Source organism: Ptiloglossa arizonensis, chromosome 6 (genome assembly GCF_051014685.1).
Source record: "Ptiloglossa arizonensis isolate GNS036 chromosome 6, iyPtiAriz1_principal, whole genome shotgun sequence".
Lineage (NCBI taxonomy): Eukaryota > Metazoa > Arthropoda > Insecta > Hymenoptera > Colletidae > Ptiloglossa > Ptiloglossa arizonensis.
Window position 1 is genome coordinate 7,470,019 of NC_135053.1, and position 27,531 is coordinate 7,497,549.

Here is a 27,531-nt window from a genome sequence, read left to right on the forward strand (position 1 = left end):
TAGTAGGTAAAAGAATGTTTATTATAATTGTTACCTTATTTTCTTTTCATAAACTTTTATTACCAATAAGTATTACGTAAATCGTACGAATCAGGGAAGTCTTTACTCAAGTAATTATTTTAGGTACACATGAATTGTACTGATATTATAACAGGTGGATATCCTAAATACAATAAATAAATAAATATATAATTTCTCAACACGGTAACAAAACTTTCGCAAACACGCCTGTGATTTTACAGAAAAGTTCATTCGCTCTAAAATTATAAACTGAAAGTAAGGATTTTTAACAAGGTACGATTTCTTTAGATACGATGCAAAAATTAAAAGGCCCGAAAACTTTTAAAACTAGCAACAATTCACACACGTACTAAAAATGAAACAAATACACTTTATTGAATTAAATACGTGTACCTGACACAAATCTGCACGAATAGGGTGATGGCCCATGTAATCTCCAGGAAAAAGATCAAACCAGATGCTGCTCTGAAATAGAATCACAAAAAATTCTCATTTAATGTTTCTACAATTAATTTGTTTTAGTATCTTAAAATGCTAACTTAACTATTAAGCGCTAGTTACGATTATATCGTTTCCACAATTTTTGTATTTGATGTAAATATGTTAATTCTATTGCGTTATTACACACTTTTATTTTGTATATTCTTCAAACATAATATTAGTCATTTGTTTTTGAAAGATAACTAATATTGGATTGAAAACGTTGAAACTAATTAATTTTAAACATGTTCTACGAAATGAATTTAAAAAATGTTTGAATAAACAACAATATATTTTACTTTAAATATTAAGTTGTTACATAAGATCTATCTGTTAATTTCTTGTTGAATATAAATTAAAAAATGGCATCTATTTTAAGAACCTTGTTTGCAGAATAGTGGAGATCAGCTACGTTTAGAATATGTACATTATATAAGAATTGAAAATAACATACTAAACAGTTAATACGAGGTTACTGCTTGCTTTACGAATTACTTTTCAACAAAAAGTTGGAAAATATTTTTTTAAATTGAATATTTTCTTATGTAGATATATTATGTTTTCTAGTAGATAGGATTTTTACAGAAAATTTATTTAACCTTTAGCATATCAAGGTGAGATAATTAAAGTTCTTTACCAAGGGTTCTTTATTATGGTATTTTTATTTTAATATTGATCCTATTAAATGTGACAAGGATATTATTAAAAATCATGATTTTAAACTGCAAAAAATGTTTATCGCGTGAGTCTTACAATTCTTTTTCTTCTTCTTATTTTGTCATTTATATAATTGAATAAGAGAAAGCTGTTGGAAAATTACTTACTCCTTCGAAAGCACATGGTAAAAACATTTTACCGTAACTCAAACATTTGCCATTCATAATTTAAAATGGCCCACTTTCAGCGCTCTATTATCTATTTGCAACAATTCAAAACGTTCACGATTACAGTTAAATTACTCATTTTCATTCATTCGGACGTAAATGTGCGTTGTGCATTCTGTGCTATTAATTTATTTCGATACACTTTCAACTCATCAGTTACTGAGAGAAGCAAAATGAAAGAAACTGACATGTGAAAACATGATATATGAAGATCGTAGAGATTTTTCTGGATGTTTTCAATTTTATTGCAAAAATCATTTTAGTTGATTTCTCTCTTTTCCTATCCCTATCAATCGGGATTAGTAATAAAATATATCGAAAAATTGCAAGCAACGTATTTCCAGCAGTTATAGAATGGCACCAAAAGAGCATATTAGATCATCGAGAAACTCCACTTTGATATGATAAGGGTTAATATAAATTGAAATTGGGATTTTGATGAAAACGAATTTTCCTTTTTTATTTTTAGTATTTCTTTTTTTAACGTATTTAATATTTTATAGCAGATTTACCTATTCTTGGCCAGTATTAATTACAATAATTATTGGTAAAGTTCCTTTTTTAGATAACCACATTAAGGAACATGTTATTATTAAATTTCTTACACTCGAAGGAACGAAATTTTCCAAGAGTCTTGAGAGATTCAGGACTTAGCTCGTTGATGAAACATTGCTTGAAACTCGGATGCTCGAGTAGATTAAATCGTTGAAAGAAAATTCGGAGCTAACGACGAGGTCGAACTTCTTACGTCGCGAAAGCTTTGTTGAAAACTCACCTAGAAATCCTTTTCAACGGAAAATAACAAAACGATGCTTCGTGAATAAATTCCAATGAGAAGTTTTAATGGATACAAGAAAAGTGTTTCTTTGTCAACAAGTATTTTCTAAAGAAATTGCTTTACATCGTTTTCTTATCAAAGTATGAATGCTAGAGTAAACTGCACGAATGCTAGAGTACACAATTTATAAATATATACAGGTTGTCCCATTTTAATCTATGACTGGGTATACTTCGGAAACTATTTTAAATTGATCAAATTTACTTTTAAAAAGATCAAGTATTTGGAGACATTTTGCATAAGGAACCAGAGATTGGATAAACCTTGATCTTTTATTGTTATTTCAGCTTTATAAATTATTCATGACAAATTGATTCTGTCTTCCAAAAGTTAGTTTTAAATGTCATTCTCGAACATTTGTATACACATTTAATTGTGGTACGCGACTACTCCATTCATTGACAGTTTAGAATTGAAAAAAATTTAATTGCATCGATTTGCTGCAATTTTATAGTAGAGTTTAACTGGGAGAAAAGTTATTCTTTAGTGGTGTGGAAGTATCGCAAAACATGTTAAAATTTTAATTCATAAAAATTGATCGAAGAGAACTTTATTGTTTCAACATCAATTCATTTATGACACTTTAATGGGAAATATCGGTACATTACTAAAAAATTGATTTATAATTTTTTATCGATTCGTTCAATATATATTCAACTCGAAGTATCTTTTATTTATCTTGACGTTACTTTTCATAACTTTTTTTTCAAATAGCCCCACCATTGTTTATGTTTCTTCAATGAGAGAGAACTGAAAATTAAAGCTGATTCGCCACTAAGAACGTTGTTTGTCGTACATTGTATCTTTTAATGAAACGTAAAATTTTTATTTCTTTTCATTATAGTTTTATGACAGTGTTATTGAATCAGTAAAGTTTTCTTGTTAAAAATGAATGCAAATGTGGCCCTATTCAAATTGTTTTTCATATGTTATAAGGGAACGCTTCTCAATTCCGCAACTATGTAAACACGTTTTTGCATAAGGTCAAGTTTGAAATCAGATTTATCGAGAAAACCTCGGCAATGAATTGATAATTCTTTTATGAACATATAATGAAAAATATACCAAATTTTATACTATATTAGTAGTTACCACACCGATAGACGTGCAACATTTCTTTTTGTTGATCACATTCACTATCCTCTCCGAGAGACTCGTTTGAGTTCGATCAGTTTCGAGAACAAGTTCTGGATCGACCTCGAATGTACGTTTTTACATACTTTTATGAAAGTCATATCAATCTTAGGGTGTGAATTAAATTTTAAATTGCTTGTATCTTTAGAACTAGAAGGTTGAATTTTCCATACTATCTTATTATTAATAACAATTTGTCGTCTCAAACTTGTAGCAATCCCGATAATGTACTAGTAATAGGTTTTTTTATTATCGATTTTCAAATTACTAAATTGTTGAGTTCCATCGATCAGGTATTCGCGTTCTCATATAGGCCTGTACCGGTTATCGGCGCGACATAACTCTCATGCAAAGGAGGATCGATAATAAATAATGCAAAATAAATGATAAAAGGTAAATGTTTCAATTCATACATTTTTATTCGCAAGTAAGAAATGCGAATAAAAAATTGTGTCATAATGTCAGAAATTGAGTATTGACTTATTATTTCTGTATATATTACCAATGGTATACGTTACAATTAAAGAAGTAAGTTACAACGAAATCGTTGGAGCATTTAAATGTAATAAGACGGTTGAATAATGTAACATCCTGTATGTTGCTAATTCCGTTTCACCGTTACTTCTAAAACGCACCACGAAACTCGCAAATAAGTCTATTCTGTGAATTATTTGCAGCCCCGTGATTTTCGTCGTTCGTCCAAACCAGTTAGGATATAAAACTACGTTGCAATGCTTTACACCTTTTGGTATGTATCGCGCGTCGTTTATTTCAGTAGAGTATGGTACAGCGAAACACAACAGATACACGTTTTGCACGAGAAATTTCGTAAAATTTAAGAGCCGCGTCAGCCGATTTTATACAGATTTAAAACTGAAACCAACGCTCAAGCGTTACACACGGCGGTAGAAAATAGCACGACAAATGGAAGAGATACACTTTTTTACATCGTTGCATAACCGTATACATTTTTCGGTCAATCGATCCTTCTTGTCGCTATGCGAAGAAAAATACTAAGGGAAGATGAACGAAAAATGAATACATTGTAAGATATTTCACCTGAAATTGAAAATATAAAAGATGCAAAGAAATGGTTCAGCCAATCTTGAGAAAAGCATATACCAGGTTGAACAGTATAGTACTAGGTTGCTCGAGAAGTTTCATCGAACGACAAAACTTATTGAACGGCACAGTACTAGGTTGCTCGATAAGTCTTGTCGCAAGAGAAAACTTATTGAACCTATTATAGTGATTCCGCGTTAAATGTATACATTGAAGTTCGTTCGAAACGTTTTAAGGAGAATGGATAGTGAATTTGTTCCTGGAATCGATCTCTGACTTAAGCTGAAACCCAGTCACGTGTAAATCGTACGACGAGAACAGTGAACAAGATACACCAAGAGTGAGCGCAATAACGAGCTAGTCTCGTATTACAGACGCTCGGTCATCGACTTTTAAAGCGATTCTGCACGTGTGTTGGTTGGACGGTTACTAATGCAATCTAAAAAGCTTTATATTTTGCATTGTACTTCGTGAAAATGTTATCGGTGAATGTGCGAGATTTTTCTGATAAAAACGAGATTACAAATATGACTGTTTTTTAAATTAGTTTCACTTATACGTTACGTTGAGCGACAGAGTTGCTTCGGTTGAAAAAACCAGAGTGTTGCGCGTTGTGTCGTTCTGATGACTGCACTTCCAATCATTCAATTATTCATCGCTGCCGCTTTTCTAAATGTTTAAATTTCAAAATAATAGGTTGCTCGATAAGTTTTGTCGTTCGATAAGAAACGGAGCTATTAGGTTCGTCGTTTTATTTTTCTAAAGACCGTACTACTATTTGATGAACATGCGTGAAGTTTCATGTAAATCTGTCGACTCGTTCGTATATTTACCGTTGTTCAAAGCTGAAGTGTCGTAGTATTTTTTTACAATGCAAAAACAACAAACGTTGTTGAACAACCTAGTATCTCTTTGACATAACATTCGACACGCTTCAAACTTTAAGAAGATAAGAAAAAAGAAATTCGACTTTTTTGACTCTGCAGGATGGTGTGCCTCCTTAACGGAGTGTAATCGAGTTGAGAAGAAGATTGAATCACCACCACGTGTTTATCGTAAATTTCGATTTATTTTTACTCAGTGTGAGGAACGTTTTCTTGATTTATCGGTGATTTTGTCATGACTGATCGTCCCGTCTCGGTCTCGTTGAGAAAAGTTCAACCGTCTTACAAGGGGACCTTACGGTAGTGACTTTTGAGACGGTGGTAGGTGCAAGTTATAGTTCATACCTAGTATCAAAAAACTCTAATGGGTTTTTTCAAAATGGTCTTCGTTTTCGAGATATTCTGATTTATGAAAAATACTGTGTTCTTTTGTGAGATGCTACGTGTTACTGTCGCGTTTAAGTGGTGTGGGAGAATTCTAAAAATCTTGGTAAGCGCTGCGTTATGCGAATCTCTTCTGAAAAAATGTTCAGTTGCATATCATTCAAAATAGTTTTAATCCAATCATATTTGATATTATTTTTATCGAGAGACTCTCGCCAATCCACCTTTTTATCTTATGAAGATAAAAAGATAATAGTCCAAATTTTTAATCGTCATTACCTATCACGTCAATACATGACACTGTTTGGAGGTTTGACCAGGATTTTAAATCTATAGTTGGTAGCGGATGAAGTCAATAGTCGTTTGAGAGCTATAAACAGTGATAAGAATTATTTGGTACTTTTTATAGAAGAAAAACCGCGACGTTTTAATAAGAAAGTACTATACGTTTCATTGGGAAATCTAAAAAGTTTCATCACCATGATTGTTTTAAAATGAAGAAAATTGTTTGAAAAAACGTATGGATCAAGGTTACAAAATCCAATGAAACTTCAGAAAAATCTTCCTGTTAGATTAATTACCTCTATAATTGCGTGCATTCTGATACTTCGAGGAATTTTCAACTCTGTTTTTCTGCAATTTTTCAAATGTACACGTGCAATGTGGTATGCAGTTGGACACAAAAAGTTGCGAACTTTCCGTCACAAATGCGTTTTAGACTACAGAAAAAGGAGACTGTTCTCTATTACTATAGGATTTGTGTTTTCTCGTTTCGATACGTGCGATCGGTAAACGCTACAAGTTTATTTATATATTTATAAACATTAGAATAGATAATTTTGAACAATGCAGACATTATAATATTTTATGCAATTGATATTGAAATGTTGATATTGATATGCCGTAGAAGTCGATAATTAAACAATATTTGTTAGTTATGTCAGTGATGCGATTAATAGGACTGGATAAACCGAGATTTGAATAACGTGGGTAAAAACAAGTGGATGAGCTTAAAAGATCGTGACAGAGCATAAATGTTGACTAATGTTTGGAACTGGGGACAAATTATTAGACAATTTAAAATTTGTTGAGAAAAATAAAATCCGCAACTAACTGACAAGATTCAAGTGATTTGCGATATAGTTTATGTATGCAACATAAGTCCGTAGTCAGAGTTTTATTTCCTTGTGTTTGTAATTTTTTTTGTTTTTGTTTACCTCTTTTTCATTTACATATACAAAATACTTTGAACTGCAATTATCTTATAAAATTCATTCCTCTATACACTACCAATTAAGTGTTTTAATTTCTAAGTCAATTCTAGATTTTACATGGTTTGTTTTGGAGGTTTGCATGGAAAGAGAAACATAAATGAAGTCTGCTTTTCCGTCGAAATATTAAAAAACAAATTGTTGTATAATGGATCTACATTGTATCGAATGATTTTTTATGTTATGGTTTGTTTGTTTTTATGAAAAATACTATTCTTGTACGTAAAGATAAGTACCATTTTTATATTTGGATGGATAGTAAATAAAGACATTTTTTCATACGCAATTGTTTGTATATTACATACATTTTAAAAATAATGATAAATAAAAATATTTTCAAGAAAATATATTTCTATCGATTCGGAGAAAAGAAAAAAGAACAAAAAGAATTCCATACACATCATGGAAACATTTATTGCCTACTGTCAATTCAACTATTCTTCAAAAAGTATCCAACTAGTACATATTTGTAAATGAGTTAACAAAATCTATCAATGCTAAAAATCTCAATTAAATCAGTGATCTAAAGGTCATAAATTCTCCTTGCTAGAACGATTAAAGTAGAATACTGATATTAAATTGATCATACTATAAAAAAAATTCTAAAAAAGATTTAATCTATGTTAATTAGGTTTGCATATCATATTGCTATTATCTTAATAAAAATTAGCATAAAATATCAATCTGTTGATTAGGTTTGCATATCATTTTATTATTATCTTAATAAAAATTAGCATAAGATATTAATCTTTGTTATTTTACATAATGATTTAAAAAAAAAATGACACTGATGTTACAAACAATAAAATGATCAAAAATACACCGATGGAGCGTGACGAATTTTAACGCGCTTCGATACGTCTCATGACATAAAATAAAATAATAACCTGAATGAGTTGAATATTTTTACAAAGCTGAAAGAAGAGATACAACATACGGACGTCTCGTAAAATTAAATTTTCTTTCAATTTTTAATCAACATGCGTGTCCCTCTTAATCTGCAACTTGCTCCTCGATCATATTTCATGGTGCACGGTATGCATGCAAAACACGCATTTCCATAGAGACCAGCGGAATGCAATCTGCAGTGTCGCGGCAGATCCGTGAATTTGCGAGTTACCGAACGCACACCAGTAAGTACATTTAGAATCGTAATTCTGTATTGACTTTTCCCAGTGGTTCTCCTGTATTTGGTAATAAGGTAATGAAATTCGTTTAATAGAAGATAATGAAGTTTCTTCGTTAAAGCAAATTGCCGATAGATCTATTATATAATAGATGCACTGCCTAAAATTATTTATTTACATCACACTTGTTATTAAAAGCAGTACATCGAACGATCAATTCAATTTATCGTCTAGTTCGGTCGATTCTATTTTTTGTATAGTGATTTTTTAACGAACAACGAAGTTGGACTTACAACTAGAATCGTTAATAACGATCTTAGGTAATTAAATGTTGGATAATCAGCCTTCTGTTCTATTAGATTGTTGTTACTTACTTTGAGTCATTAAAGCAGTGTTTTCCAAAGTGAGAGGACATGATTTGGGAAGGGGGGAGTATCCTCTTACAATGTATCCTTTTATAATCAAAAGAAAGTGTGAATAAACATTTTTAGTGCAGAAGATAAATAACTTACGTAACTAAATAATATCATTACACTACAGAATTCAAAAACAGTACTGTTCAATGTAGTACTGTTTAATAAGTTTTGTCGGACGAATTATTGAACAACCTATAATATTGATTCGAGCTAAAAGTCATTTCTGTTGTATAGTACAAAATGATGTTGTCGTAGAATAATGCAAAAATTAATGACATCGTTGTTATGCTAGTTATGTTTAGTAACAAACTTGTGTTTTCTGTTGTAAATAGATTAGATATTTTTTCAAATAATTGTCCGTTAAAAAATTTAAAACAAAGGTCGATTAATGCATTCGTGTTATAATTGACAACTTTCGGAGAGGTTCTGCACAGTGGATTCTAGAACAATAAAAATTATAGGGAATAGTCCTGCATCTATGAATATACCATTAAAGTTAAGACACGGTAGACATGATTCAAAAAATGTCAGTTAGAATATCTTATAGATTGAATGATGTATCACATATTAAAACTAATGGTTGCAAGAAACAACTCCAAAAATATTTTCACATTAACTTTAAAAAGTTTTAAATAAAAAGAAACTCCATAATCTGAATTGATAAGTAATTAGTCGTCCATTATATTCTCCTATTTTCATACCATAAGATTCTATCTTTACAAAATGTTTGGAACGATAATGAATTGTTAAATGTTGACGTGGATACTCCACACGAATTGTACAGGAACGGACGAATAAATTAATCGACAACACTATTCTGGCAGTCTTGTAATTACTTTAGTTGTGTAAAAGCACCCCTTTAACGTACTTTACTTTTAGAAAGTGGCGCATACGACTAACCAATAACATTAAGTAAATACATAACTACTAACTAATAGTATAAAGCAAAGCACAGCAAATTGTAGCTCCACTCAAACGAAATTTCGTTTAGGGATACATGAAAGCCAATTTTGTATTATCCCGCATAAATTTAAACGTTGTTAGGTAAATTTCAGTAATAACACTTCATTAGTGTAGAAACAAAACGAACAAAATGGAACAACTCCAATGATTCTCTTAAAAATTCTTACCAACTCACTCTATAATATTCTAGAATTATTCATAGTTTGATTGCCGGTTTTATTCTATGGTTTATTTGCAACGGAACATTGTACCAACTTGTACAATGAAACAGGATTAAAAAACTGAACGCATTATGAACACTCTCCAGAAAAAATTAATTTAATTAGCGATGTTTCAGTAAATATACGAAAAAATAATCGTTCAAGATGGTCTATTTCATTTTCAACCGTTTCGAACAATTTAACCTGATGCACACACCTACTCTCTATCGATTCGAATTTTAAAAACGACAGAATTGTATACATATTACAAGCTTGTAGCAGCGAATATTTCATAAAAATGTTTGCAAAAGATACTGTTTCAAAAAGGAGGAATTCTGTTCAGGAAATAGGGATAGAAAAGCAGCTCGAGGATAGATCGGGACGAACATTTACAAGTATTTATTTTCGTCGTCTTTGTATGCTGACATCGTCTCTAAAGTTACACCTACATTGTACGGTACACTCTGAACATTATAAAAATGTTATCTAAAGAATTACGTCTCCTGAATTCCGATCACTCTGACGGATACATTGAGTTTCATCCAGTGGCACGTAACCGGGGCTACAAGAACGATATCTAATATATGAAGAGAGGGGGGAAAGTAATGCAATAACGACGAAAATGTAAAACATTTTTCTCAATTTCTTTCTCCCGATATTCTCCGGCGCGACACATTTCAGCGCAAGACTAATGCCAGAAGAACGGTAAATTGTAGTCATAGTAATTTTTCTTCGGGAAATAAGCTTTAGGGCATGTTTCAACGATCTACGTACGCAGTATTACAAAGTAGGTTGTTGTGTAGTATTATAAAAAAAGGACTAAAAAATTATTCAAATTGTGTTATTAAGAAAGAAATTTATCTTTTTATTTTCACTGTTGAGAGGGAAATGCAGATCAAAAATCTATAACCGGACACCTGGAAGATGCAATGTTTCCAGGAGCGATTTTACAACATAAAATTACATTTCTGTGGAAAAAATAGGGGTTCCGAAATACTGTAACCGTACGACACGCGTTACTTCGGTCACGGCGTAATATTTTCGGATGCATAAATTAGTGAACAAGGAATAAAACATCGTATCGTTTTGAAATCTCAAGAACAACTACTCAATAGCACGTTTGTGGTCTTGCTGACAACTAACAGCTGTCCATCATCATTTATTGACATACTCGGTGGAATAGTAGTAAAGTATAATAAAAATTCTCGAAGTGCAGATAACATAGAACTTAAGACGACTAAAAAAACAAGAGATGCTGCTATCTAAAACAAAAATCTCCAGAAACATATCCCCTTGTTATATCAGATCCAAGTATTATATATCTTGATGTTCATCCAATTGAATTGGATCAATTTTTTTATGTTTATAATTCTCATTCTTTTCTTTAAATTGCCAAAGTAACATGCGTCGTACTGTTATGATAATACGACGATGAAGCCACAAGCTGGACAACATGTAGGAAACATTTGTGTAATTGGAGATACTTGGTTGCATCAGGTACTACCAATTCAGGTTTTGCAATTGAACAATTATTCGTAGGGGGACAAATATCCATAATTGGCCACGAACACGACTGTAGTAAGATACAAATATATCGACCGGTCAGTATACACCATCTTGGTTAGTCTTTTCACTATCAACGAAACCTTTTCTTTTTTCTTTCGCCCGTGCACTTTGTTGTTTTTCGACTATTGGTTACTGAAAACGGATAAATCTAAATTCGTCCTGTTTTACTCACTCTTGATGTATCTCTGTATCTACCCTATTTTCTATCCTCGTTGAAATATCGCGTCCATTGTACAGTTATTTTGCATTGCCTGCTAAAGCGAGGTCACTTATTCCTCCATATTTGAGACGAAGACGATGTTTGCCAATGTGCGTTGTTTGTGTTTAAAGCAACCGATCAGGCAGACTAATCACTCAGCAACCAAAGTGGTAAAAAGAAGCACTGAAACAATAGAGACAGAGGTGGCGACAGAGTAGATATTCCAAGGGGAGAGCGCATGCATAGATCGGCGGATGAGATGAACAGGGAATCCTATCTCCCTTCGCTTTCTATTTTGTGCTTAAATGTTCGAGTCTCAGGGGATATTGAAAAAATACCATCGAAGAATCCCGAACAGCGCAATCGCGCTTCCTCTAAAGTGAAGACTTCTCTGGTACGAGAAGACCCAAGCGGCGCGATAACGCTTCTTTTATTTTACGTTCATAAATCCCAATAGGCGCGATAGCGCTTCGTTTATTTTATAATCAACCGCATAGTTTTAAATGTATATATAATCTACAAGGAAAGAGTTCAGAGTAAAGCAATGAATCGGTTAGATTTTATTTCGAATATTTCTATCTAGAAAAGCGATTAATTGAATTTCGGCACTTTTGAGTAAAAAATACAACTTCCGCGCGTATTGTGTAAATACTAAGAATTAAACAAATGTTAAATTAATGTACCTAATAAACAATTATTACTTTCCATGCTTTGAAGCATTAAGAAACACATTTATACCTCGAATCTGGATCAAAATTAATTTCTATCAGTAAATCAATCATTTATAATGCATAAATAAGATGCATATTTAACATTAATATTCAGAGCATACGTAAATGTTAATAACAACGGCGTGGAAGAACGAATATTCACTGAAACCGTTCGTCTTCGCTGATTTCACAATATCTTCGTGTTTTTTTATCCTAATTATTAATAACCATTGTAGGACCATAGTTTAAACAATTATTAACAATATCCTAGTACAAATAATGGCTTAATGTATCATTTTGTTGAAGTATTCTTTGTTCGCGATGAAATTGTTGTTATTGAGATCGAGCCGACATTGTCAAGGCTGGAAATGTTTATCGATTCACAAACGTCCATCACGATGATTTTTCTATCTAGAAAAGCGATTAATTGAATTTCGACGCTTGTACTTAAAGAATACAGCTTCCACGCGTATTCCGAAAATTATAAGATCGAAATAAATGTTAAATTAATGTATCTAATAAACAATTATTACTTTCCATGCTTTGAAGCATTAAGAAACACATTTATACCTCGAATCTGGATCAAAATTAATTTCTATCAGTAAATCAATCATTTATAATGCATAAATAAGATGCATATTTAACATTAATATTCACAGCATACGTAAATGTTAATAACAACGGCGTGGAAGAACGAATATTCACTGAAACCGTTCGCCTTCGCTGATTTCACAATATCTTCGTGTTTTTTTATCCTAATTATTAATAACCATTGTAGGACCATAGTTTAAACAATTATTAACAATATCCTAGTACAAATAATGGCTTAATGTATCATTTTGTTGAAGTATTCTTTGTTCGCGATGAAATTGTTGTTATTGAGATCGAACCGACATTGTCAAGGCTGGAAATGTTTATCGATTCACAAACGTCCATCACGATGATTTTTCTATCTAGAAAAGCGATTAATTGAATTTCGACGCTTGTACTTAAAGAATACAGCTTCCACGCGTATTCCGAAAATTATAAGATCGAAATAAATGTTAAATTAATGTATCTAATAAACAATTGTTACTTTCCATGCTTTGACACATTAAGAAACACGTTTATACCTCGAATCTCGGTCAAAATTAATTGCTGTAGGTGAATCAATCATATTTAATGCATAAATAAGATGCACATTGTTCGATCAATATTGGGAACATGCGTAAATGTTAACAATAATCGCGGAAATAAACAAACATTCACCGAAACCGTTCGTCTTCGCAGATTTCGCAATATCTCGATGTTTATTTATCATATTTATTAACAACCGTCGTAGGACCATACTTTAGACAATTATTAACAATGTCCTAGTAAAAATAATGGCTTAAAATATCATTTCGTTGAAATATTCTTTGTTCGCGAAGGAATTTTTCGCTGAGATCCAACTGACATTTTCAAGGCTACAGGTATCGATTATCGATTCACAAGTCTTCATCGCGATGATTTTTCTATCTAAAAAAGCGATTAATTGAATTTCGGCACTTTTATGTAAAAAACACAACTTCTACGCGTATTGTGTAAATTATAAGAATTAAACAAATGTTAAATTAATGTATTTAATGAACAATTGTTACTTTCCATACTTAAAAACTTTACGAAACACGTTTTAACATCGAGTATCGACCAAAATCAATTTCTATAAGTTTCTTAATTAATTGCAATACATAAATAAGATGCACATTGTTCGATCAATATTGGGAACATGCATAAATGTTAATAACAATCGCGGAAATGAACAAACATTCACCGAACCCATCGCCTTCGAAGATTTTGCAATATCTTGATGTTTATTTATCATATTTATTAACAACCGTCGTAGGACCGTAGATTAAACAATTATTAACAATGTTCTAGTATAAATAATGGCTAAAAAGCCATCAATTCGTTGAAATATTCGAACAAAGATAGATAGATCGAACAAAGACAATGGAAGTAACGGTAAGTCACCTTGGGGAGGGTATATAAGGAGCCCCCGGTTGTTTAAAATTTCATTCTTCCTGGAGCCTCCGAGGTGGACAGATCTCTTCGTTTTAGGTTTATGGAAGGGGGACCCCCCACCCTGGTAACCGGTACTGGCCGCCGGTAGGCGGTGGTCAGTACTGGCGACCACTCTCTCAATCCTTTCTTTTTTTTTTTTAATTGTTTCTTTGTGTAATTCATTTCATTTGTACTCTGATTTTAATTTCTACTTGTTTTGACATGTTTATTTTTTTCCACTAACCAAATTCATTTCTATTCTCTATTATGCCATAACTTTAGGTTTCTTTTAGGTTTCTCTTAGATACATTCTCTTAGATGTATCGGAAAACGAAGAACGAAGAACGAAGAGGACTGATGTATTGCATCCTCCGCGGGACTGTTAATTCTAAGTATAGACTAAGTTAGTTTTAAGGTCACTATGTACGAATATCTGTGATCTGCCGAGCAATTATCCAATCTTTAGCTTCTTTTTGCTCGCTTGCTCGTATCTCAGTCCGGCCACCTCTGCTTGTTGCATAAGCAAGTGACCGGCCGTGGAGGTGGACCGAACGCTCGATCGCCGTCTCCTCTGGTGCGTCCGCTTTGAGAGAGAATATGCTGTGAACACAGGGGCAGGTGTTCGCACCGGTCCCTGCGGAAGCCCTTGTGCCACAAGACCCTCTCTTCGTCATCCTCCGTGAGTCAGGCCCACGCTCTGCGTGGCTCCTGACGCGGAGTTGGGAGAAACGGGGCACTCCACGGAGTGGACGGCGTCGCGCATTTCCTTGAGAATCGGGCCCACTGAGGGGAAACGGGACCGATCTAGTAGGAACAACTCCACGGTTCGTGTCGCGTATTTCCCAATTTTGCCTAATTTTTCCATAATGTAATTGCTCGGCAGAATTAAACGAGGAGATCGAAGGAACATTGATTCCTTCTATCTCTGCAGTTAGAATAAGTTAGTTTTAAGGCTGTGATCTGCCAAGCAATTATCCAATCTTTAGCTTAATTTTGCTCGCTTCCTTGTTCCTCGTTCCGGTCACCACTGCTTCTTGTACAAGCAAGTGGCCGGCCGTGTAAGTAGTCCGAACGGTCTATCGCCGTCTCTTCCGGTGTGTCCGCTTCCAGAGGGGGCATGTTGCGAGCACAGGAGCAGGCATTTTTGCCGGTCCCTGCGAAAGTCTCCAAAATAAGACCCTCTCGTCGTAAAGATGGAGAAACGGGGCACTTCTCTAGGGGAGTGGTAGGCGTCGTTCGTTTTCTCTGGAATCGGAACCACGGAGGGGAAACGGGATAGACCTAGTAGGACCAACTGCACGGTTCGTGTCGCGTCTTTTCCAATTTTGCCTAATTTTTCCATAATGTAATTGCTCGGCAGAACTAAACGAGGAGATCGAAGGAACATTGATTCCTTCCATCTCTTTGGTTTAGTATCTTCGTTTGTATCGCGTGTCGAGGGAGATCGATGGAACTTTGATTCCATCTATCTCTCTCCGGGTCTCCGCTCGCAGCAACCTCCACGTGGTGAGACCTGGTAATCGGTATTATTCGCGACGAACAATAATTATTCGTCATGGGTAGTACCGAGCTAATCGGCTGCGAATTTAGAATAATAATTTTTACGGTATAAGAACAAGTAGAATATTTTAAAGAATAACATTTTTGTAATGAGTATGAAAGTGCGAATATGTTAATGGATCGAAGGAATGCGATTGTATCTCCGATGATTTGATGTATTGAAATAAAATCAATTTTACTGAGAACAGAAACTTTATTTTTGTCCATTATTTGTTTCCATTTCTTTAACCCGATCCTATCATACTGCTAAAACTGCTTAAAGCTATACATCCTCGACTATCACGTTCTGCTGTTACCAAAGCCCAAAATCGGCGAAAAATTCTAGCAAAAGTTTGTAAATTCATTCGAAAATCCCGCAAAATTATATCACACTATAAAAGTTCACACTGCAGAAAGATATGGAGATATCCTATGAAGAAGTTGGGCATAGCCTAAGATGCATGAATGCAGGCAAGCATTACGTGCTTGCAATACTCGAGTTCTATAAGGCTATGCCGAGCAACTGAATTTGCTATACTATACAGTTGTTTAATATAATATTTAACAGATGTGTGTGCCAAAGAAGGCTTGTACGGATATAGTGATTAATTTTAAGAAAGATGACACTGTGACCCTGATAATTAGAGAAACTTTACTTTGATGAATTCCCTTATTAAAATATTCACTTCGGTGCTGGCAATTGATTAAACAAATGTGCTCTAGGTTTGATCAGGGACTAATTTGGAATCTGAAGATCTTATAGCCATTTGAAGGTGTACCATTCTACGCTTTGTAAGATTATACATAAACATCTTGGAAACCCATTCGTGATGCTGTATTGGCGTCAATGTTTCGAGTTCCAAAGAAAACAAGCTTAAATAGAAATCGTCACAGCTCGATTTATAGCGTTAAACCTTGTTGTGATCGAGAGTCACGAGTTATTGCATCGAATCAAGTGGTGAGCGAGAGTCACCTCTCGAGTGCAAAGGCTTAAGTTAAAGTTCGGTGACCGAGCGCCTGTAATACGAAACTTGTTTGTTCTTACTCTTACTCTTGACGTATGAATCTCTTTCAATCTTCTTGTCGCATGGTTTACATTTGGTTGGGTCTCAGTTCAAAAAGGAACAGTCCATTCGTAACACAGTAACAAATTCGTAGATTACCGTACTTGGAAGTTGATTACAGACGTTTCTTTGCGTATCTTGAATAAGTTGATAATGTTACCGAAGAATATATTACAGACGTTTCTTTAAGCATCGTGAAAAGCTCGACTAGTGTCTAGCTTCAATGGTTGCAGTTATAATCCGAATGTAGGCTTAGATGGCCGATATATATGGCCTGTGATAAGCTAGCTGGTTGTCTCTACATGACGTTTCATCGCGTGCAAGCAAATGGCTGGAAAGGCATGTGTAAATTTCCTCGGTTGACGTCGCGAGGACGCGATGAGGAAAAGGTTAAACGGGATGGTAAATCGAAAAATTTTGATAATTGCCGGAGCAAAGACTGCTGGCTAGGTAATCTCATTGTAGCGACTTCGCTTGCTAAAGGTTCAACTTGGGTTATAATCGAGTCGGACGTTAAAATTAGATTTTTTTTTCCGGCGCATCGGATCGTAACTGTAGCCACCGACAGTTTTAGAGAACTAAGAAATGCTTTTCAGTGCTCGTCGGTATCTTTTCTAGCTCTGACTTTTCCTGGAACGGATATTTCATTGCGTCTTCAACGAGTAAACTGAATTCCGAGTCCTTCGCATTTATAGCTATCTCAAATGGTTTCCAATTTTTACGTTTCCTGATTACGCAATTACCGCTTTCAGCGGCGCTGAAGTCGAATGTGCTAAAGTCGAGGCAAGAAATTGCTAGACCGTTGGTATATTAATGAAATAACACATTTCAACGGTACTTTCTAAATATTAGGACATCCCAAAAATTCATGGCAAGATGTGTTTATATTGTGTTTTGTTGCGACTTACAAAATTCGAAAAAAAAATAAAATTGATTAATTCAGGGAATGCCGAAATTTTAAAATTAATATTATATCCTACGTATTCTTTTTAGATAGGTTATTAAAAAATTGTCCGAGAATGAGCTTTTAAAATTAGAAATATTTACGAAATAAATTTTCCTTTTACGTCGACGATTAAAAATATATAATTACTTGTAAGGTAATCATTATTAGCGTTAGTTTTAATCACTTACAAGTAAACAGAAATCTTTAGTGATTTTGGTAATAGTAATGAAGTTAATAATAAAATACTGTTTCAACGACAAAAGAGCTGTCGATTCTTAACAACTACCGATATCGAACCTAGGCAGAAAATTGAATGCAGATTCTGTTAACGAGAGAGTAGTTTTCATGGGCTATACCCATAGTTTTATACACAGAGTATGTAAATATTAACTCCAACATTACTGTAAATAAAGTACATAAAACGTGTTCGACGTCAGTGAGAATTATAACGAATCAGTAGTGAGACATATGTATATAGACGGCGTCTGCATTGAAAGAAAACCCATAGTTACAGCAGAACATGATTGAAAATCTTTAAAGGAATATTGCGGATTAGCTACAAGAGCAGCAATGTCGGTTCGAGTGTCGGTTGGGTATGGAGAGGACCAGCAGCCAGGAAAAGGAAGTCATTGAAAAGGTCGCTTGAATTTTTCAAGGAAACTGCCGTGAAAGCTGACCGCAACGGAGGACAGATTTCAGGTACTATTGGCTGCACTTCAGACGCTTTTAGATAAAGAGCTAAGCGTTCACTTTGGAGTAGCAGGCGGGTAACAGTTTTAATATTATAAATAGTGTATACAGGGATCCATTAATTCGTGGGAATTCGACATGCTAAACATCTTTCCTTCTCATTCTGGGCAAACTTCTAGTGTTATATTCCGGAAACTCTAGATGACGTGTATCGATTTTGGAAAATAAATTTTGGTACACGTAACCTAGGCAATAATTTTAAACCAATAAGAACAGTGGTCACTAAAAAGACAAATTCAAGGTCCTATAATCAGAAAACTTTCCACTGACTTTAAATCTTAAAATAAAACGAGAATTAGCGAAGAGTAACTATGTGGTTTACTTTTATTATATTGTTGATTCAGAGTTGACGAAATAATAAATTGTTATGACTCCAATAAAGCATAATTTACGCAGTAAACACGATTATTGGAACATAACAACATATCTGCTTAATGTTTACTCTCTACAATACAAATTTTCCCTTCGTTTCAAGGTTCAAAATCAATTGAAGGTCATCTTATTATAAGTCTTTGTATTTACTTTTTTAATAGCCGCAAGGTAGTATAAAAAAAAATCGTAGAATGTAATTTGAACCTATAAATAAGGGGAAGATAATCATCCACAAAGCTAAGAATTACAAAGAAACAATTTATTTTTCTTGCTAAATCAAAAGTATGATAATAATTATTATTTATGTAAATATCTTTATTCTTAGATTCAAATGAAAATTCGTTTCTTATAAATCATACTAAACAGACCTAAACTTTCATTTATATTCATAATCTATGCTTGTACATTCTCTATATATCACCTTCTAGGGTCAAATTTCTTTAGTTTATCATCCAAATAGTTTTGTAAAGCATTTTCTATTGTGTTCACATTATCAAATTTCTTGCCAATTAAATAATGTCGTAATGATCGAAACAGAGGTAGAGATCCAATAACGTGATATCCGTAGAATATAGGTCAGCATTAATTGTCTGATTTTGCGGAAGTAGTTAGAAGAATATAATTCCTTGATAGTCCTATCATACAGAAAGAACCTTGCGAGGATGTAAACCAGGTTTTGCAACTCGTCCTGCTGGATTTTTTCTTTCGGTCCAAGTTCGTTACCTTTGAGGATTTTCGTACACGATCCAGTTTTCATCTCTGATTACTATGCGTTTCAAAAAGGGTTCCGTTTCGTTAAGTGCAAGCAACGATATGCAAGTTGTCACGTGATTAAGGCTCTGTGAATTGATGCAGTACCCATACGTCCAGTTTTGTCATGATTCTCATTTTCTTCAAATGTCTGTGTACACATGTTCTTGACGTGTTTAACATTTGCGATATTTCTCGACAAACTCCTCGTTTCATTCACCAGATTACGAATTCAATCTAAATCAGTCTCGACTGGACGTTCAGCTCGTGGCTCATCTTCCACATTAAAATTTCCTTTTCGAAATCGATTAAATCATATTTTGCATACGAGCCGATAAAACACCTTCCCCATAAACGACACAAATGTTATTTGTCGCACTTGTTTCCGCATTCCCTTTCCAGAACTCGTACAATATGAAATTAGGAAAATGGACACTTGTTTCACTCATTATTTTATCAGGCATTTAATATACAATTCCTATAATTTTACGATTCGTGGCTTTCGAGTGTCTACTACAGACTAAACTGAAGTATAAAAGTTTAGTTATCCAAGTCCTTCTATCTCTGTGTGTTCACAAAACGTAACGCAAGAAGTATGAGCACACTGAGGGACGATCTTACGACGAAAACTTAATACATCGTATCGAGTAGTGGTGTGCGCACACATTTATGTCATAGTTTAGATTTGTTTACATTTGTTTCATAGTTTAGAAGATAAATTCTGGCAAAGTAAATAAATTTTCTACTCAATGTTCGATTTATCGTAACTATTTAACTTTTGATATTATCTAGTCGCATCGATACAAATATAATGATATTATTATATAATTTAGGCTGTTTATTATACATTCGTTTGAGATAAACAAATTTGACGTTATTGAGATCAATAATCGACGGATAAAAGAATATCAGACGGGGCAACTTGTCATAACATACAACTTGCCCGATACTGATTTTGTTTGTGCCTTGAGTTCAATAGTACAATACTGCCTCGTAATCATTATCTTAGAAGAAATGATGTGGATGAATATTTACAAATGTCGTAGTCTATATGCAATGTAAATTATATAAGAAAGCAGAGTTCACAGTCTATTGATATATGGGTGATTGCGTGTGCACGAGTTTGCCCAGGTTTTTTCTCAGTCGACCTTGTCGTAGTGTCCTTGCTCTCTGGCGTCGAATGTGAAGATTGATGCTCGTCTCTTTTCTCAGTTGATCTTGCTCTCTGGCGTCGAATCTGAAGACCGAGGATTGACAGCTCGCACCTCCGAGGAGACAGTGGTCGTCTTTTAGCGATAGAATTCAGAGATTCTCTGTGAGGTACTTACGGGGGTAGTTCCAAAAGTATCTGACCTAACAAAGAAAACACAAAAAACTTGGGAAAAAATATCTTTATTTCTCTACATAGTCTCCTTTTAGATCGATACACTTCTCCCAACGATGTTCACTAGTTTCGATACCCTGTTTGCAACGAGAACCGTCGAGCTCTCTAAAATAGCCATCAACCGTAGATTCCAGCTCTTCATTGTTGGCAAATTTTTTACCACCGAGCCACTTTTTCAAGTTTGGAAACAGAAAATAATCCGAGGAGGCTAAATCTGACGAATAGGGTGCCCGAGGAAGTAATTCGAACTTTAATTCATTGATTTTGGCCATCGCGATAACGGATGTGTGAACTGGTGCATTGTCTTGATAAAAGAAAACTTTCTTTTTCGCGAAATGTCTGCCTTTTTCTCTTGATTTCATCACTCAAACGCTGCAATAAGTTCGTATAATACTCGCCGTTGATTGTTTTTTCCTTTCTGAAGATAATCAATGAAATTTATCCAACGCGCATCCCAAAAAACTGACGCCATGACCTTGCCTGCAGATGGAACTGCCTTTGCCTTTTTTAGAGCCGCTTCTCCCCTTTCATTTCATTGTTTCGACCGTTCCTTCGTCTCAGATGTGAAGCGATGGATCCACGTTTCATCAATAATTATGAATCGATGCAAAAATCTCGACTTTATTGCTGCAAAACCTTGCCAAACACTCAATTGAAACATCCTCACGACGCTGTTCTTGTTCCACTGTGAGTAATCGTATTCATGTTGCGCACAGCTTTCTCATATTCAAATTTTCAGTCAATATGCGATGTGCAGCACTTTTCAATATACTTACCATGTCTGCTAGTTCGCGCACTTTCAGTCGACGGTCATCCAATACCATTTTGTGTATTTTTGTCACCATTTCAGGCGTAATTGCCTCATTTGGTCGATCTGCCAATGATATTGCTACCCAATATTTGACTGTTGTAAACGAAGGAGCAGACTCACCCAGAGTAGAATCTACCTCCGCTTTGATATCGGTTGGAGTAAGGTTTTTCAAATGAAAGTATTGCATCACATAACGATAACCAATTTTTTCCATGTTTACAAATTCACTGAGAGCGTTCACTATTTACGGCTGTCAAACAAATATTAAACAACGTAGCGTCGTCAACTTTCAATCTTAAGCTTTATAAGGTCGGTACTTTATCCCTTGGTTGTTCTTTTCAAACGACTACCGTCATTTATAAATTAGGTCGGGTACTTCTGGGACTACCCTTGTACGATCGCTGGCAGCGATAAGTCCACGTGGATTGCAGCTGTGACACGTTACCGACGTCTTGGACGATCATCTGTACTCCGTTTAAATGCTCCATCTTATTACTCAGACTGCGGGTTACTCAGAACGAAGGATCCTCATGTTTATTGGTGATGTTCAGTCGCCAAGTTAGAGATTGTCACGTTTCTGGATAATATACATTTCCAAGCAGAATATGTGGCAAATAAGTAGTTTCAGAAGCAGCTGTACACTCCCTTAATATTTACAGTCTCTGGTCCTTTCACTCACACGGATAAATACTTTGTTATAGACACGCGTATACAAATCTCAACAGATTTATATACGATATTTTATTATTTTACGCGTGAAAAGATTTTTTTGTTTATTCGAATGTAAGAAATGATATCTAAAATTATTAGTTAATAATTAAAAAGTTTAGCGATACGCTTACTTTTTATAATATCTAAGAAATGGATACCAATTTAGAAAATAAAAGAATTTGCAAGAAACGAAAGATTAAAAGTGTGTTTAATACGCTAAATGAAAATTGTCTACTACTGATACACCACGGTACTTATATTTGCCAAAATTGTAATAAAGTTGATCATTAAATATTATTTCCAATTATTATTTTAGGCGTTTTTCTGTATTTTAAGTTATTTTAAGAACGCGTTGATTGTATAATTTCCTTAATAACGATGCATTTTTAAGTTCGTGACACGTTACCTCACTTTATGTAAAAAGTTATTTCATACACGAAGCAAACTGTTATACATGTGGTCACCTGTTGATGAATAAATTTTGTCTTTGAACTAGGTTAATATTCAAAATAATATGGGAATAGTTAAAGAATTATTGATACAACTGTGGTAGTCGTAAATCGTATTCGAAATAATATTACCTAAACAAAATTTTATCGACAATTGAGGAAACATGTCCTAGTTTCCCTAGGCATATACACAATAGACATAAATGTAAGATCGTTTCGAGAATCAATTCCTCGTGTGAAAAGAAATCGAAAGCTGAGATATAAAATGTATTATTCGCTGTTTATATCGATCAACCGATCGTGAACTACATACGCACGCATTCATACGAGAGACACGTGTTCATACACGTGTAAAAACACATTAACCGCTTGCATTTACGATAACGAAGTCTCGAATTGCAAAAAGAGATTTTCGATTTTTACCGATACGAAGAATTGATCCTCGAGTAGATCCTACATTTTTGTGGACATCGTGTATAATCATCTTCTCGTCGAGGCGATATTTCGATTCGAGCTTCGCAGTCATGGAAGTATTATACAATAACTCGAGTTGCATGCAACTTTTTCATCGGTTGTTTTTCAACAAACGAAATACGACGAACGCAGAACTCTTTTTCTAAATGCTTCACCCTCGGAATCTGATAATTGAGTTGAATTACGGTATACGCATGTTGAATTATCCTCACGTAACGTAAAACCCCATGACGTGTCGATGGTACGCCACATCCGCCCCGACGCCGCATACAACTGAAACAGAAAAATACCAGGAAAAGGGTTGAACAAACTGCCTGAGCAATTAATTTTATTTTAATTGGATATTCGACGATACATCTATCAAATGTTTTGCTTTTGTTTCACAATGGCCACGGAGACACAGAACGGGACACGATTTATGGAAATGCAAACGCTGCAGGAATAAGCAGCGCGATAATAAAACGATCCGGCGTGAGAAGAATACCTTCGAGAAGGAAGATTTATCTTGCACTTTCGGAATGAAATTTAGTAGATACCGCGAAAGTGCGTTGATTTCTCAATCAGTCATTTTTAACGGAATAATACATATTTGTGATAATTCTCCTTTAACTGGTTAAGAAATGTGGAAATTTCTTTTCAACAATCTACGATTAACTTTACCAGATTTGAAATTCTTAAATATATGATGGTTGCAAATCTTTCGTTGTTCCTTCCGATATGTTGAATAATATTGTTTCTTTTTTCCGATTTCTTTGCGATTTGGTAAATTCGTAATGTCTGCAAGTTTAGATTTTGTATAATTCGGTGGTAGTGGTTCGTTATAAGAATCAAATTTTTCGTATCTAAAGAAAGAACGATAGGTCTGCATCTAATTGTTCTTATACTAAATAATTTTCGGAATAAAAATATCGAATATGTTATTCATAAATTATTTTTCGAAACATTTTACAAGTTTCTGCATATTTTTCTTTAAGTAAATTGTATTTCAGGAAAATATGTACATGTACACAGAAAACATTAATCGTGTACTGAATGGTCATTTTATGTTCTTTTCACGTCACTCCAAATTAATTTAGCGATAGTTCATTCGTGGAAATTAATCGATTTATTTTTAAATACTCGTCCACTCTCAACTTTAACACATCTAAGTTTTTAAAGTTTTTAATTTTCAAAACGTTATCTTAATTTTGGAGTAAATGCCAGTATACGTTTTGTGGATACTCACACGAGGTCGATCTTTTATTAAATTTGAAAATCAGAGTATAAATAGTATAAGTTTTTCGTTACTTGATTTTTAATCGAAAAATGTTAATCGTCTTGATAAAATCTTTTTCAACCGGTGAAGGATTCATAAAGCAGGGACGAATGTTTCGTGCTTTCAATTTATAACCCTATGTTTATGTGCACTTGCATTGAATCAAAAGCGTGCATAGTTAAATACGCAAAGACTTATGAAGTAACCTAATGTTTTATGAATTCATAAAAGAGTTACTACATTAAAAGTTACATAACTTTTGTCCAAGACTGTTTTAGATAAATTTGGTAGTTCTGGAGATACCATCGGAGCAGTGAAATCTTCAGGGGTAATTTAAATCTTTAAACTCGAGTCCTTGCCGATAAAAGATTATATGGTCTCTCAAGATTACGCTCCTATTTTAACAGCATGCCAAGTTTCGCAAAATTAGTGTCGGACATTTGTAGTTGTTCCATGTAAGACAGTACGTATTAAAATTCCAACCAAAGATATCATAACATAAAATATAATATTATAAGGAACAATGAAAAAGTGGTTGCAATAAACATTAATAATTTTTTAAATAATAGAGGTTCAAAAGATCTCAAAATATTGACCAAACATGAAAGAAAAGACGTTCCAGTGTTATACATGAAAAGTAACTTTACAATTACATTGAATATCGATTTTGTTTCGGTGTTTAATTTCTATGTAAATCTTTTGAAAGAATAGAATATCATTTTTATACCGAGACAGTAACAGTTATAAGTGTTTGCTTTTATTTTAACAAGTGAATATTGAATGGCCTTCGTGCAAGCAGAAAGTTTACAAACAGAGGCTCAAATATTAAATGAAAGAATAGTCTGTTGTCTTAAACAACTGATAAGAATGACTTTAAATGGTCTATCTTACGTAATCCGAGTCTTAGATAACATTTAATTCTAGCTTAGAAAAGGTAATCTACTGTTTGTTACCTTACATAACAATCTTTGGAAAATTAACACCGTGGTTGCAAGTGTTCCATTACCAAAGAAGTGGGTGGAAAAACACCGTTTTCGTTTTAAGAATGTTTGCTCATGAAAGACTGTGTGCACGCACATAAACGTGTAATCGCAATAATGGTTTACCGCAACATTTTAAACGGATTTGACAATCTTACGATCGAAGTTTCACGCATAGCGAGTGATATAATCCTTTCAACAGTTGATTGCATAAAGGGAGCGTCCGTAGCTGTAAACTTTGGGTCTACATCCGCGTGGATGTGCATAATGCGAACATGCATGAACAGCGATTCTAAGTGAACGGCTTAGCACGAAGGATTTTATGGCTGCAGGCACCGAACGCTTACGAAAAATAACGAAAATTCTGAAAATCGAGGAATATATTTCAAGGAAACCGTGAATGCTGAATTCGTTGTCAGTATTATTTTCTAAATCGTTTTATTCATAAGGTACTTAGTTACGTTTGATTTAACAAGTTATGTTTTCGCAATATATTTATCAATACGAAGTGTGTTAGATTTATACCCAATGCTAAGCTTTCATAATGTTGTTTGTAATTTTCTAATTGATAAGATTGAAGTAATTTCTTTGGTCGAATTTAAAATTTAATATAGTTCGGTGTTCGTGCTCTTTAGTTATTCTTTGAACCTTTTGCATTAAATAACTTTTGTTAAAATATTCGATTTACATGAATTTTACTCACTTTTACCAGCATTGTCAGTAATTGTTTAATTAGTAAAATGCTTAAATTAGCTATTATTAGTGAAAAGAACATTTTGTTGTTCAATTATGATAAAATTGTGTTATTAATATTTAAATCGAAACTGTATAATTTCTTAATATCACTTGTTATTTTGAATATAATTCGTGGTTTATAACGAATCAATTTTTGTACTTCAGCAACCCCTATGACAAGGTAACTATTGCAAAGTGTATCATATAAACGTTAAGAATAATTTCGTTTTACTGTCTGCAGTGTAATCTTACGGTATTCAAACTCGTTTTATAATTTTCATTAAGAGTACCTGGGTGATATTATTTACATGTGCATTAACGAGTATGTTTATGAATGTATGTATCTATCGAAGGATATTGAATCCCAATCAATGTGCTGATAATGAGGTTTCCATGTATCGAAACGTGCATACGCATAAATTACTTACAGTACGTGGTGTACATATCAAACCATTTCCATGGATTGCAAACATTTACTCTGGAAGAACTATTTAAGGACTTTATTCGATTTACTAGTGTAAATAAACATTTATTCAAAGCTACAAAGATAAGATTTCTCAAATGAAAAGAAGAGAGGAGAGGAAGGGGGTTGAGAACTATAATGGACATATTTATTTTCAAATAATGAATGACACATAAATAAGAATAATGAATAATTTCGTATCTGTCAGACTCAAACTATTATATTAATAACATTGTAAGATATTTATAAATTTGTAGTTTTCATTTCTTAACAGAGAAAGAGACAGAATTCTTATAAAAATAGAAATGTCGAATAACAAATAAATTATAAACATCTTTTTAACTGTTATTCGTGCAATAAAAATTGGAATTTCAATTATAAAATGGCATTATATTTCACATTGGACAAATAAAAAGTTAACCAAATAACTTTCCAATTGAATAAGTATTGTAATTAATGTGGTACACGTTGCATTTATTCGTCCATTATTCCAATAAAATTTTCCAGATAAAATAACGTTCACATACTTATTTATTGTATAAAAATAATGTGTTCAGCATTGTTCAAAAATTAATTTACACGAAACAAAAGAATAATAAATTTCTTACTAATAACGCTGAGGTTTTAATAGTAAATTGTCAATCAGTATTTAAGGGGTGTGCTAATTGAAAAAAGTGACGTAAGTAT

At 33.6% G+C, this 27,531-nt stretch overlaps 1 protein-coding gene across 2 annotated transcripts in view; it reads right to left on the minus strand.

Annotated features, from left to right (window-relative positions):
• LOC143147783 (uncharacterized) overlaps nt 1-27,531 on the minus strand; it is a 146,392-nt gene that overhangs the window by 14,926 nt on the left and 103,935 nt on the right. For both annotated transcript variants that reach the window (XM_076313373.1, XM_076313374.1), the window contains exons 3-4: nt 23,624-23,684; nt 415-486 (exon numbers count right to left, since the gene is read on the minus strand). In XM_076313373.1, coding sequence (XP_076169488.1) covers nt 415-486; nt 23,624-23,684 — 133 coding nt within the window. The remainder of the gene's footprint in view (nt 1-414; nt 487-23,623; nt 23,685-27,531) is intronic.